At 40.9% G+C, this 15,786-nt stretch overlaps 1 protein-coding gene across 1 annotated transcript in view; it reads right to left on the bottom strand.

The window, feature by feature from the left end:
• ACOXL (acyl-CoA oxidase like) overlaps positions 1-15,786 on the bottom strand; it is a 391,620-nt gene that overhangs the window by 146,196 nt on the left and 229,638 nt on the right. The window contains exon 12 of the mRNA XM_027774989.1: positions 14,859-14,948. Coding sequence (XP_027630790.1) covers positions 14,859-14,948 — 90 coding nt within the window. The remainder of the gene's footprint in view (positions 1-14,858; positions 14,949-15,786) is intronic.

Genomic DNA, 15,786 nt, shown 5'->3' with positions numbered 1-15,786 from the left:
AGAAAAATTCAGACCCCAAAAATTAAAAGGACCCCCAAATAGAGTCAACATAAAAAGATTCTGCCCGATTTCAGCAATTCATAGCAAGATTGGTGAAATTAAAGACATAGACAGTATTTTAAATAAGGCAAGGGAGAAACGTCACGTTATAAAGGCTATCCCTTTATTAGGCTAACATCAGACCTCTCAGCTGAAACAATGCAGGCAAGGAAAAAATGGAAGATATATTCAAAACGTTAAAAGAAAAACAATTTCAACCAAGAATACTATATTCAGCAAGATTATCCTTCAAATTAGAAGAACAAATAAACGTATACTCAGATAAACAAAAGCTGAAAGAATGCACCAGTAATAGGCCAGCTCTACAGAAAATACTGAAGGAAGTGTTGCATCACAATAACTAAAGAGAGGCCAACAGAAATAGGAGAACAAAAAACAACTGAGAAAAGGGCTAACAGAATGACAGGGATAAATCTGTGAATATCAATAATAATATTGAATGTTAATGGATTAAATTCTCCAATCAAAAAAACACAAACTGGCTGACTAGATACAAAAACGGAAGAAATCTGTATGATGCTTACAAGAAACACACCTCACTGATAAGGCCATATATAGACTAAAAGTAAAGGGCTGAAAAAAAATATTCCATGAACATGGAAACTAAACAAAGCCTGGAGTAGTGATACTGGTATCAGACAAAATAGACTTTAAGATGAAAGATGTACAAAGAGACAGAGAAGGACATTATATAGTACTAAAAGGTCTTGTTCACCTAGAAGACATAAAACTTGTAAATATCTACACATCCAACACTGGAGCACCTAACTACATCAAAGAGAGACTGTTAGATCTCAATGGAGAGAGAGACTGCAACACAAGCAATTGTAGGGGATCTCAGTACCCCACTGACTCCACTGGACAGATTATCTAGACAAAAAATAAACAAAGAAATACAAAATCTAAATGATACCATACATGAAAGGGATTTGACAACATCTACAGAGTATTTCACTCAACTACCACAAAATATACAGTCTTCTCACCCCCACATGGAACATGTTTAAAGACTGACCACATGAGAGGACACAAAACAAGCCTTTTCAAATTCAAAGGCATAGAAACTATACCTAGCATCTTTTCTGACCATGATGAGATCAAACGAAATCAACTACAGAAAGAGTCCTCGAAAATTCACAAACACATGGAAACTAAACAATCTACTCCTAAATGACTTTACAGCTATAGAAGAAATTAAGACTGAAATTGAAAGGTTCATAGAAACCAATGATAATGAACAAACAAGTGTTCATAACCTACGAGACACAGCAAAAGCAGTTATAACAGGGAAGTTCACAGCTGTCAGTGACCACAAGAATAATGCAGAAAAGTGGTAAATAAACAACCCAGTGACACAACTCAAAGAACTGGGTAAACAACAACAAAACCTTCAAAAAATTCCAGGAGAAAAGAAATAATAAATATCTGAGCAGAAATAAATTAAATAGACAATAAAAGAACTATGCAGAAAATAAAAGAAATCAAAAGTTGGTTCTTTGAAAAGATAAACAAAATTGACACACTTTTAGCTAGATTCATCAGGAACAGAGAAAGGAACCAGATAAATCAAATCAGCAAGGAAAAAGGTGTTAGAACACTATGAGCGACTATATGCCAACAAACAAAGAGACCTAGGTGAGACAGACAAATTTCTGGACACGTGTAAATGACCAAGATTGAACCAGGAAGAAAAAGAAAGGCTGAATGGACCCATAACAAGCAATGAGAATGAATCAGTAATAGTTTACCAACAAGGAAGAGCCTGGTTCCCGATGACTTTCCTTCTGAATTCTACAAAGCATTTCAAGAAGAACTAACCCAAATTTTCCTTAAACTATTTTTAAAATTCAAAAGGAAGGAGCCCTCTCAAATTCATTCTACGAAGCCTCCATCATCTTAATTCCAAAACTAGACAAAGACATGACAAAACAAGAAAACTCCAGACCCATATCCCTGATGAATATATATGCAAAAATTCTCAGCAAGATATTAGCAAATTGTATTAAACAACATATTTAAAAAATTATACATCAACACAGTAGGCTTTATTCCAGAGATGCAAGAAAGGGTCAATATATGCAAAACAATAAATGTAATACATCACATTAACAAAAGGAAAGATAAAAAACATACAATCATATTAATCATTGGAGAAAAAGCATTTGACAAAATACAGCATCTCTTCATAATTAAGACTCTCAATAAAATTGGTATAGAAGAAACATTCCTCAACACAACAAAAACCATCTATGAAAAACCCATAGCTAACAGCATACTGAATGGGGAAAAGCATTCAGCTTTTCTACTCAAAACTGGAACAAGACAAGGCTACCCACTTTCTCACTCCTTTTTAACATAGTACTGGAAGTTTTAGCCAGCACAATTAGACAAGAGAGTCAAATTAAAGGCATCCAAATAGGAAAAGAAGTGAAGTTATCTCTATTTGCAGATGATATGATACTACACACAGAAAAGTCAAAAGAATCCACTAAAAAATAACTCCTGAAAATGATAAATGAATATAGTAAAGTAGGATACAAAATTAATGTACAAAAATTTATAGCATTTTTATGCATCAACAATGGACACACTGAGAAGGAATTAAAGAAAGAAATCCCATTTACAGTAGCCACAAAACCAATAAGATATCTAGGAATAAACCTTGCCAAAGATGTCAAAGATCTCTACAAGGAAAATGATGAAACACTAGAAAAATAAGTTTAAAATTATACAAAAAATGTGGGTAAAACATGCCATGTTCCTGGATTGGAAGAATTAATATAAGAATCAAGATGTCAATCCTACCCAAATTAATCTACAAATTTAATGCAACTCCAATCAAACTACCAGAGATATTCACCACAGAAATAGAAAAAATAATCACAAAATTTGTCTGGAAGCATAAAAGTCCCTGTATCACCAAAGTAATACTGTGGAAGGAAAATAAAGTAGGAGGCATCTAACTTCCTGACCTTGAAACATATTACAAAGCTGTGATAATTAAAATAGCATGGTATTAACACAAAAGAGGTAGATCAATGGAATAGAATTGAGAACCTGCAAATGAACCCCATAATATACAGCCAACTGATCTTTGACAAAGGTCACAAGACCTGTGGGAAAAGAAAATCTCTTCAGCAAACAGTTACACCTGCAGAAGAATGGAAATTAGATCCTTATCTCTCACCACTAACAAAAATTAACTTAAATGGATTAAGGATCTAAACATAAAACCTCAAACTACAAAAATATTAGTGAAGAACAGAAGAAAATTCATGGAGACCTCAGAGTAGGTAAAGACTTCTTAAAGAAGATCTCCAAAGCACAGGCAATAGTCCCAAAAATAGACAAATGGGACTATATTAGGCTACGAAGCTTCTGCATAGCAAAGAAACAATAAATAGAGTGGGAAGACAACTCTCAGTGTGGGAGAACACATTTGCAAACTATACCTCAGATAATGGACTGATAATCAGAATATACAGGGAAATCAAGCAGCTTACACACACACACACACACACACACACACACACACACACAAAATAGCAATCCAATGTAAAACAATGGGAAAGTGGACTGAACAGAATTCTCCAAAGAAGACATACAAACAGCCCAAAAGCATATGAAAATGTGCTCGACATCTCTTATCATAAGGGAAATGCAAACCAAAACCACAATGAGGTACCAGTTAATCCAAGTCAGAATGGCTAAAAATTTTTTTTTTTGGAGGTTTTTGCTATAGGGCGCATGCGCTCACTGGGAAGACAGAGAGAGAGACAGAAAGTGAGAAATCACCCCTCAGGGGGGATGACCACACCACAATCCCTTCTCCTCCATTCTCCTCTCAGGATCTTGGGCACGCACGCACACGCGCCCGGCGTGAGTTTAAGCCACCGGGTCCGGGACTCGAACCACAGTCGACTACGTGGGAGTCCAGCGACATAGCCATTATGCTAACTGCTGGGTCCCCAGAATGGCTAAAATTTTAAAAATAAGTGATGATAAGTGCTGGTGAGACTGCGGTGAAAAGGGAACTCTCCTACACAGTTGGTGGGAATGCAAATTAGTGCAACCACTTTGGAGAATGATAGGGAGATCACTCGGAAACCTACAAACAGAACTACCATACAACCGAATTATTCCACTCTTAGGTATTTACCCAAAGAATAGAAAAACTCTCGTTTGGAAAAACACTTGGATATCCATGTTTATTGCAGCATTATTTACAATCACTAGGACATGGAATCAACCCAAATGTCCAAAAATAGATGAATGGATTAAAAAATGTGGCATATATGCTCTATGGAATACTAGTCAGCCATAAAAATCATTTGACATTTGATACAAAGTAGATAAATATGGAAGATTTAATGCTAAGTGAAGCAAGTCAGACTAAGAAAGACAGACTTTGTATGTCTCCAATCAATATATACTGGTTGTATGTGCTATATAGCAGAGACTGAAAGTTTGGTAGGTGTAGTAGCACGGAGGGCAACCATAGATACTAGAGAAAGTAAGGTAGGGACAATACAGGGGTGGGTAGTAGAGGGAGGGAGGGAGGGGAACGGGGAAGGAAAAACTACATTTAACTGACAAAAAAATGAAAAGCTATTTGCTGATGATAATGTGTATAGTAATGTCTTTATCTTGACTGATATACATGGTATTCATGCTGGCAAAAGCAATGTTGTACACTGTAAAGATAAATGTGATTAATTATAAATTAAAACAAAATTTAAAAAGAGAATGAGAACCTCCTGCCCCCCCCCCAAAAAAAAGGAATTCTAAAGGCATAAAGGGGCCCCCAGGTAGCACAGTGGTTAAGGTGTTAGACTCCTACGTGGTCAACCGTTGTTTGAGTCCTGCACCTGGTGACTTGAAACTCAAACTGGGCACATGTGCATGCACGCCAGAAAATCCCGAGAGGATAATGGAGGAGAAGGGACAGTGGCAGGGCCATCCCCTCCAAGAGGTGGAAGTGATTTCTTGCTTTTTGTCTCTCTGTCTCTCCAGTGAATTCACATGCCCTATAGCAAAACAGCAAAACAAAACAAAACAAAACTCTCAAAAAAATTTCTAAAAGCACTGTTCCATTATATTCTAGACCCTTGCCACTCAGTGTGGTCCATAGACCAGGAGCCAAGGCATCATGTAAGAACTTTCTGGAAATGCCGAATTTCCCCACTCTAAAATCTGCATTTGCACAATACCCCCAAGGATACATGGCTCCATTAGAATTGAGAATCACTGTTTCACCCTTCAATGCTGCTACCAAAGAGTCTCAGATCCATCTGACTCATTTCTCAGTAAACAGTATTTTATTTTACTCTGAGGCATTGGGGACCCCCTCTTTGTCCTTACTTGATGTTCTGAAGTTATCCAGGCTGTCTGTAAGCTCCAACCTTTTCCAGTGGGTCCTGCCAATCTCCAAACATGTGCCTTTCTTACAATCTGGAGAACTTTCTTTTTCTATTTCTCTAATTTTGCCTGCCTGTCTGTTTACTCTGCTCCCTCATTCAGGAGTGCCCTAGCTTTTCTAGGAGCACCCATACCTCTTAGCCTTTCCCCTTTGTTTCCCTTCCCTTTGTCTTCCAGATCTTCATTCCAAGAAATTTTGTCAAATTGTCCTTTAGTCTTTATATTAGATTTTTCTTTTTTGCAATATATACTTTGTAAATCACTTTATGGTCCCCCAAATGCTCATTTTTTTCATAGCAGATTGTTCCTGTTTTATGGATGCAATGTTTTCACACATTTCTAGACTTACTAATTAGATTTTGTTTCTGTTTTGCTTCCTCTAGTGCCAGTTTTACTCTGTTTGTTCATCTTCTTCCTTCTTTTTCATGCCGTTGATTTGTCTGTGTTTGATCATCCTTGCTAGATAATATTATGAAATTATTATTCATTCTGTTAGGTTTCACGATAGTATTGTGGTCTTATGAGAAAAGTCTTTATTTTTAGAAGATGAACATAAAAGTTCTTGGGATGAAGTATCTTGTTCACAATTTACTTTCAAATGAGTTTTCTTTTTTTGAGAGAGAGAGAGAGATTTTTTGCTATAGGGCACATGCACTCAACCAGAGAGATAGAAAGCGAGAAATTGCCCCCTGAGGGGATGGCCACACCGCAATCTTTCTCCTCCATCCTCCTCTGAGAATTTTGGGCATGCACACACATGTGCCTAGCGTGAGTTTTAAACCACCAGGTCCAGGACTCCAACCATGGTTGACTACAGCCGAGCCTAGCAACATAACCATTATGCCATCTGCTGGTCCCACTTTCAAATGATTTAGTGCACACACACATTCGCTTTCTCACTCTCCCTCTTTCTAACAGGTATGCATACAGGGTCAGAAAGAGAACATTTAAATCTTGTAAAGTGTTAACATTTGATGAAACCAGGTGGAGGTGTCCCCAGGTATGTATTGTACTGGTCTTTTAACTTTTTTCTTAAAATTTCCATCTTAAATTTTTCATAGTGAAAGTTGAAATAATAAGAAAAATCAGAAATGTTGGTGATGCTTAATTGTTCCTGCTCTGAATCTCTTTTGAAAAAAAAACACCTGAGGGTCTGAAATCCCTATGAAATCAGTTTTCTTAGAGGAAAGCAGACATCTACTTGGTCCTATTTAAACTTTTCCCCCTCCTTTCAAAAAATCAATTGGCTGATGCCCCCTCTACTGGTCTGACCCGTAGCGCAGTTCAGGTTGTCCTTCCAGGGGAAGAAAGTGGGAAAGAATCCCCAACCTCCGCAGAACGAGCCTGCCCTGTCCACACTACATCTCAGCTGACTTGCTAGTGTTTTAAGTATGAAAAAAGTACAAAGGGCCTATACTCTCATGATTATCCACGACAGCACGGCACTAAAAAGACCCGGAACTCATTTCTGCTTGGAGAAACCTCGTTTGCTTTTCTGAGATACCATCACCAGGCTCAATGAGGTATCGCTGCCAGGCTCCCGCCAGTGGGTTCGCACTTGGCTATCAGCAGTTCTGAGACAAAAGTCTCTGTGGCAGAGCCACCGGACCAGTCAGGAAGAGGCCTCTTCTCCTTAGTCTCTTAGCAAGTTGGGGTGTTTGCATATTTGCACTGCAGGGCAATGAACAATATACGCAGACTCTGACCGACATTCTTTAGGAAATCTGCCAGAATGAATTAGGAAGGGACCTGTCTTGGTGTATCTCTAATGAAGCAAAAGAAAGTTATAATGGGATTTTAAGGGTGTGGGAAGTAAATGGATTTGGTGGAGGGTATAATTAAATTTCACCAAGGGTCTATAACCTTTGCCCTGGGAAATAATGAAAGGGTCAGAAAACCTTCCACCTTACTTAAAAGGAAACATGTAAAGCCTGCAGAAACCCTAAAGCACATACCCTCAATCAGGAGACAGAAGCCCTTTCAGATCCAAACAGTTTCAGCTACAGGTAGAGGACTGAAGGGACTGTAGATAGTATCGGGATCTGAAGAAACTCATTGACAAGTTTCTGTCCTCTGACCTCCTGAAATGTCCATCTCTGCTTCAATAAGGAGAATCAAAGCAGAATCTGGCCCAGAGAATGGCTGCCTCTCCAAGATGGGCAGACTCCAACACACGAGTGGAAGGCTGTGTGGACCAGTATAGGCAGCGAGCACCAGCTCTCCAGCCAGTGCCCCAGGATGCGTGGTAGCCTGAAAAGTGGGTACAAAGTGAGGCATATCAATTGGCAGTTTTCCTACCAGGGTGTGTTGACTGATGGCCAGCAGGCAGGCCAAACGCCTCCCTAGCACCAAGCTACTGAACTCAGGGGTCTTGGTCTCTCACCCAGGAATCCAAGCCCTCCTTGGGCAGGTGGTTAAGCTTCCTGTCAGAGCCAGTGTCCAGAGCTGGGGCAGATGGTATCACTGTGTTGGATTCTCTGAGATGGGAAGCTGCTGTCCTTCTCCTAGGTAATGCCCAGGTCTCTGCCCCCTTCCCTAGGCTGCATTCAATCTCTGTGACCAGCATCTCTCCAAAGTCATCCGAGAGAAACACCCCTATCTCCAGCTGTGTCCACTCAGCTTGTGTCTTAGCATCTTGGACTGCTATAACAAAATACCATAAACTTGCTGGATATAAACAACAGAATTTTATTTCTCACAGTTCTGGAGTCTGGAAGTCCAAGATCAAGGTGCCGGCAGATTCAGCGTCTGCCAAAGGCCTGTCTTCTGGTCCATAGACGGTGCCCTCTCTCTGTGTCCTTATATGACGTAAGAGGCAAAGCTGCTGTCTTTTGTAAGGTACTAATCCCATGATCTAATCACCTCCCCAAAGCCTTGCCTGCTAACACCATTAGATAAGGTTTCAATCTATGAATTGTGGGGAGTCACACTCATTCAAGTCATAGGAGGTTGTTCCATCAGTTTCATTCCATGCTTTACATTCTCCAGAAATTAATCAAAATCCATAGTCTTCTATGGGAAAGGTCCTATTATTACCTCTTCTAGTTATTTCATTAGGATTTAAAGAGGCAGGAGCAGTAATGTGGGTGTTCCTTGGGCATCACCTTGAACCAGAAGTCCTCCCTTAATCCTTCTATCTATGCCCCAGTTGGTAGGTGTCTTTCTCATTATTTCTAATTTAGAGGCCTCAGGATTGCTTCCTTGTCCTCTTCCCAATCTCACCACTACATACTATGTTCCCTCTTAGCAATACAATCAAGAAGGGAATATGTCTTATCTTTTTCTTTTCAGGTGTTCACTATACGGTGTGTATGCTAGTCAGAGAGAGACAGCGGGAGAGAAAATGAGAAATAACCCCCCGAGGAGGATGGCCATACCACAGTCCCTTCTTCTCCATTCTCCTCTCAGTATTTTGGGCATGTACACTACATGTTCCTGGCATGATTTTTCAAGCCTCCAGGTCCTTATGTGAGAGTCCAGTGCCTTAACCACCATGCCACCTGCTGGCCCCGCCTTATCATTTTTAAGACAGGGTCTGGCCAGATGACAGTCTTCCTGCCTTGGGATTACAAGTGCACACCTCCACACTCAGCCTTTAGGTTGGACTGGGAACAGAACCTGGGCCCCCCCTTGTGGGTCCAGACTACAGAAAAGAGCACCTTAGCAGCATGTGCCACCGTACCTGGGTCAGAATATGCCTTAGCTTGTGGCATTATCCCCCCCAAAAGTTAGCATAGCAGGCCTGAGACTGCTGTCTTGGGAAAGCCTGCGTACAGTGTTGGCCCTTGGCTGGTATCTAAGAACCTACACTTGGGGGAGGCTCCCACCACTCCCTTATTCACAAAGGTGCTCACCATGCCCAAACTGTTTGTGCAAACAATGTAGTTTACACTGAACTGTCCTTCTAAAAATCTGCAATGTGATCTGTGCTAGGCAGAGGGTGCCTACCTGGCCATCCTTGGGTCAAAACCTTGAATTTCAGGTCACTACAGAGCTTCTCTGGTAAATGACACTTCCCATGCCTTGTCATAATTCATAGCTGGGGGAACTGAGCTTAACTTACATGAATCCACTGGGAGAGGACTCCTGGAAACTTATGGCCGGTTTTCTCTGGACTTCAGCCCATGTGCTTTGTCCTTTGCTGATTCTGCGGTGTGTGTGTATGTGTGTTATATGTGTGTATCTGTCTATGTGTTTTTTAATATATGATTTTGCTGTAATAAATCACAGCCATAAGTATAACTACATGCCAAGTTCTGTGAGTTCTCCCAGTGAATCATCAAACCTGGGGGTGGCCTTGGGGACCCCAACGCACCACTTATACAAGAAATGTTTCCAGCTGGATCATGGCTTAATGTAGCATTTTTCCAGCACGTGTCTGGAAGATGTCTATCTGGCAAATTGGCCAATGAAGGCTTACACAGTCTGGATTTAAGGTCTCTGGTGGTCTCCCTTTTAGCAGACTATGAAAGGAGACCATTCCCTGGTTCTTCCTCAGCCTCGGCCTTGGAGCATTAGGTGCTCCTTGTTGCACAAGGGTGTTCTGCCTCCTGACCAGGTGCTCGGCCGCCCTCCAGCCCAGCATCCCTGCACATCACTGCTGTCCATGCAGCAGAGTTCCTCCTTTCACTCTTCGTGGTTCCATTTATATGACGGACAGCAGGACCCACTGTCGCTCCCCACACTTCCATTTCAGTCATAGAACCTGTGACCACTCCCACAACAAACTGAACAGCCTTTTCAGAATGCCTGCAAGCTTGCAGCCGAGGAACTAAGTCACAACTTCAGGGTCAGGCAATGTAGAAACACAGGATTCACTTTAAAATACCCTCCAGAGGAGAAAGTTGATAAGCCTCAACGCTTAGATTATCAGCCAAAATGGAGAATGTGAGCCAGTGCAATTCCTGAATTGCTAATATTCTTAGGGAGTGATTTTTGTTTTGTTTAGTTTAACCAGAGGGTGTATGCACTTGCCAGAGAGAGAGAGAAAGAGAGAAGGGGAGATGGAGAAAGTACTTCCCAGTGGGGCATGGCCATGCCACAGTCCCTTCTGTTCCATCTCTTCATCCTGTCCAGAGTTGGAGCACACACACACGCTGTGTTTTTCTCTTCTTTGTTTTATTAGAGGGACTTACAAGTTTTTGTCTATTCTATTTCATTTCATAATTTCTTACTTATATTTGATTGTTATGCATCTTTGTGGGGTAATATGGAGTTTCAAAGTATGCATGCAGTGTGTGATAATCAAATTAAGGATAATGCCATGTTCACCGTTTTCAACAAAGAATACCACATTATGATATGTATTGTTAGTGTTTACCAGTTTTTCTACTTTCTCTCTCACTCTTTCATATATATATATAATTTCATATATATATATGGCTGATCAGGGTTTGAGTCTTGGATCCAGCAGCTTGAAACTCACACCGGGCGTGTGTGCATGCATGCCCAAAATTCCAAGAGGAGAATAGAGAATGGATTGCAGCATGGCCATTCCCCCAGGTGGTGGTTTTTCTCTTCCTGTCTCTCTGTCTCTCTCTGTCTCTCCAGTGAGCACATGTGTCTTATGGTAAAAATTTCTCTCTTTCTAAAAAGATATATAAATGATTGGCAATGTCTGTTTTTTTCACTCAGTTGTGGTATGCTGCCCCACAATACATTTGCCCCATCTGCCTGCATTCCTTTATCTGTGAAACACATTTTTTCCAATTCCTCCCATCCCCTCCACCCCTGTGTGGTCTCTGGTATCTACATTTGTCCTCTCCACTTCTATGTCTTCAAATCTTTCAACTTCTGCCACAGAGTGCAGACATTCAGAAGCCATTGCGCAAGGACACGGAGTGCTTATCTTTCAGTCCCGCTTATCTCACTTATGTTGTATCATCTAGATTTTTCTACTTTGTATTGAATTACCTCATTGTATCGAAGGATCACATTATTCTTTATGGCTGAGTAGTATTCCATTGGACTGGGATTTGAACCTAGTGGACCACATTCCCTTAACCACTAGGCGTGGGGCCCAACCCAGAGAGCAGTTTTGTTAGAACATGAGGCAGGATGGAAATAAAAGAATAGATGAGTTTTAATCTAGCCCAATTTAATGTATAATTCTTAACTCCCTCAAATAATTAACTTAACTGTAGATACCTCCAAAAGCTAAAATAATATTAAGGTAGGGAAGAACTGCACTGAATACCATGTAGTATTTTACTTTTCAGTGGACTGCATCAGGAATAGTGTTCTAAAAATGTTAGAATCACTTTTTTTACATTTTAATTTTCTATAAGGCCCATGCACTCACTGGAGAGAGACAGAGAGAGAAGGAAGAAGTGAGAAATCACTTCCCAAGGAGAATGGCCATGCCATGATCTCCTCTCCTGCATTCTCCTTTTGAGATGCTCATCATGTTTTTCAAGCCACCAGGTCTGGGACTCAAACTACAGTTAGCTACATAGGATCCAGCTACCTTAACCACCATGCCATCAGCTGACTCTGAATTACTCTTTACGATAGCAAGTTCTTGGGACCAGCAGTTGGCATAATGGTTATGTTGCTGAATTCCCATGTAGTCGACTGTGGTTCGAGTCCTGGATCCGATGACTTAAACTCACGCCAGGGGCATGTGTGTGTGTGTGCCCAAGATCCCAAGAGCAGAATGGAGGAGAAGGGATTGTGGTGTGGCCATCCCCCTGGGGGGTAATTTCTCGCTTTCTGTCTCTCTGTCTCTTTCTTTCTGGCAAGCGCATGCGACCTACAGCAAAAACCTCCCCCACCCAAAGAAAAAAGCAAGTTCTTTCATTGTAAAAACCACCCATCAGCTTCATTATAATACACTTCAAAATACACAAAAATGAAAAGAATGTTCTCTTTTAAGCATCCAGAGTCACTGCAACATGGAGATGCCTATTGTTATATTTATGTCTAAATTTACTCATGCATAGGTTTTAAGATTTTCTTTTTAAAAGATTTAAATATAATTGTAGATTCACTTGCAAGAACGCAATCGCAACAATGAGTTGTAAGGAATACTTGAGAGAGATCCTTTGCACCCTTTACCTGGTTCCTCCCATAGTACGCTACAGCATCCCAACCAGCAAAAAGAGATTGGTGCACTCTACAGAGCTTATTGTTTTCACCAGTTTTGCATGCAGCTCTGTGTGCATGTGCACATGCGTACATGTGTGCATACACGATTAGTTCCATGCAATCGTACCATATGTGCAGGTTTGTGTAACCATCACTACAGTAAGGACGCAGAACAGTTACATCACAAGGATTCCTTGCGCTCCCTCTTAATAACCACAGCCACCTGCTTCCTTTTTCTCTACCTTGCTCTTAGCAACACTTATCTGATCTTCATATCTATACTTTGCCATTGCTTGAATGAGGCTTGTGCCTCACTGATGCTGGGTGAGGTAGAGGCTTAGCTCCTCACTAAAGCCAGGGAAGTGGGGAGTAGCATATGAAGTACCCCACCTTATAGCACTCCATTCTATGGATGCCAGGTAAGACTGGAGGCTCAGCTCCTCATCTGGCCACCTTAGGGGTTGAGGGGACCAGGAGAGGAGGGGTCCACATGCCCACTAGCCCTGCTCACAGTGCCTGATCTAGCTTCTCATTGCCATGTGGGCGTGGAGCTTCAGCTGGGCCCACTGACAGCAGAGGTGGGGAGAATGCAGAGGGTGACTACCCCTACTCACACCTGGTTTAGTCTACGTATGTTGGACTCTGCTCCTCACTGGACCCTTCTGACTCAAGTGGGAGGTCAAAGCATACAAGTGGTGAGCTTGGCTTTACATTGCCAAATTGAAGCTGGATCAGGGAAGAGGCTTAGTTCCCCAGTGGGCCCTGCTGGTGCTACTCAGACAGGAACCTGGGGACCACTCGTTTCCATCAAGACAGGCCTGGAAGACCGGCTTGCTGCTCAGCCCACCAGCGCCAACGTATAGGGGTAGGAGGGCCACCACTTGCTTGACCTCCCTTGGGTGGGGTTGGATGGGAGATCAGGCCCTGCTGTAATGACTGGTGGGAGGCGGAGGGAGGGTTACATTTTTCTGTACTGTCTGATGGGTGTGTGATGAGTATTGCCCAGAAGATTTTCTGTTGTTAGGCCACTGTTTTCCTGGTCCTTCTGCTAGGGTGAACAGGCTTTCCTTGGAGCATATCTTGTCTGTGCCTGCTGGAGATGTGGGTACTGCATACCTTGTCTGGGATATAAGGGAGGCGATGAGGAAACCCAGAGAATTTGCTGTTCAGCAAGTAAGTAGCCACCTTCTTCCCCCTTCCAGAGCCCTCCTATGCGTGTTCATCCTGTCTGGGGTATCTGGTAGCTAAATGAGAGGATCTGCAAGGAATGGGGCTATTCTTCCTCAGCAGACCGGAAGTCCCTATTAGTCTTTTTTAAAAACACAAAATTGTGACTGTCTTGTTTTTACTCACCACATCATCAGTTTGAATCCCTGTTATAAACAAAATTGTTTGCAAGTACAATTTTAAGACTATATAATTCCCCACTGACTGGCTAAAACATGATTTACATGATCATTTTCCTACTGTTAAAAATGTAGATTCCAACATTATTGCTGCAATAAATAATTTACTAATGAAAATGTCTGTGCCTCAGAGTTTTTCTGTATTTAGGACTATTACCTGTGGATAGTGTCCTGGTCATAGAATTACACTGTCTAATAGCGACATGCAAGAATACCTTGTCTTCCCCTACCAACAATGGGACTTCCACATACTTTCCAACATGAACCAGTCTGATAGACAGAGGAAAAAAAAAATAGCACTGTGTCCTAATATGCCTTCCTTTGATCAGTGGTGAGGGTGATCAGTTGCCCTCCTTCTGTAAGTTGGCTTTTCATGTCTTTTGCCGGCTCATCCTCTGGGCCCTACATGTTGTTTTGGAACAGTCTTCCCAGTAGAATAATCTGACCTAATATGTCCTAGTAGTTGTCTCAAATCAAAAAAGATGAAATTCAATGTTGAAGATCATTGGAAAGAAATAATGTAATCCCTGTTCAGCTACTGCAAATAGCAAGTGCCCGACAGGAAAACACCTGCCAATAATAAGAAGACCTCAGAAAAGATAAAATGAATGCAATGCTTCATATTTATGGAGAATTCTTTACCTTAAAAATGAAGTCATTGAAAAAAAAAAGAAGCAAAATATGTAAGAAAGAAGAAATGGACAATTACTTGCTGACAATAACATGTATGATAATACCCTTGATTGAGCCATAATGCAGTGTATTCTAGATGGGAAGACTCATTTTCATACGCTGTAATGAGGTACAGTGAATGAATGTAAAACAAATAAATTTAATTTTTTTAAAAAGTGATATCGTTAAAGGAGAATAAACATTTCCTGATCTTACCTGAAGCATAATAGTGTTGTCACCTTCAAAAGTTACGAACACATCCGTATCACACTTTAAGCCTGATATTCGGTTTTCCATCATGTAACCCTATTGCAGAAAAAAAGAAAATAAACATTTTGAATTTGCAGTCCTATTATTAAACAAGACTAACATTTCTTTGAAATTAAAAAAAAAATTATGATGGGCTGGCCCATGGCCTGGTTGTTAGGGGATAGGATCCCACGTGACTTACCACATGGTTCAAGTCTTAGATCCAGTGGCTTGAAAAACACACTGGGTGGATGTGCATGTGTGCCCCAAATCCTGACAGGATGGAGAAATGAAGAAGGGATTGCAGCATGACCACACCCCATTTGGAGGTTCTGTCTCCCTCTCTCTGGCCAACACACATACTCTTTGGCATAAAATAATAATAATACAAAAGTTAAAAAGAAGAAAATAACCATATTTTTCCTACCCAGGATAACCACTGTAAGAATTTTTTGACCCACCACATTTGGTTCAGAAATACTATTTTGGGTGTTACTAACAAAAAAAAATTGAAAATAGCTGTCATAGTCTTCCAAAATATTTCAACAAACCATACTTTTTTTCTCTTCTTCTTCCAAATCTTATGCATTCTAATAAATGCCAAGGCATGAGTGATTACACTCTATCATAGGCAGGGAAATGATGCCTTTTCCCCTCACACCCTCTCCACACACACACAACCCTTCTAAAACTCAGTAAATATGCCTAAAAAATTTCTTGGGAGGCAACATAAAAATCTCAGCCTGCCATTCTTTATTTTAGTATTATTAAATACTGTGCATTATAAATTCACCGTCTTACTAGTTTATTCTTTTTTCTTTTTTTTTCTCCCGAATCTTTGTTTGAAGGGCAGTTTAGCTTGCTGCTCGCTTTCAAAGTGCTGACTATGTTTCTG

Source organism: Tupaia chinensis, unplaced genomic scaffold, assembly GCF_000334495.1.
Source record: "Tupaia chinensis unplaced genomic scaffold, TupChi_1.0 Scaffold000511_1, whole genome shotgun sequence".
In the NCBI taxonomy this organism is placed as follows: domain Eukaryota; kingdom Metazoa; phylum Chordata; class Mammalia; order Scandentia; family Tupaiidae; genus Tupaia; species Tupaia belangeri.
The sequence above is the reverse complement of the archived record's forward strand: the minus strand, read 5'-3'. Positions and strand labels throughout refer to the sequence as shown.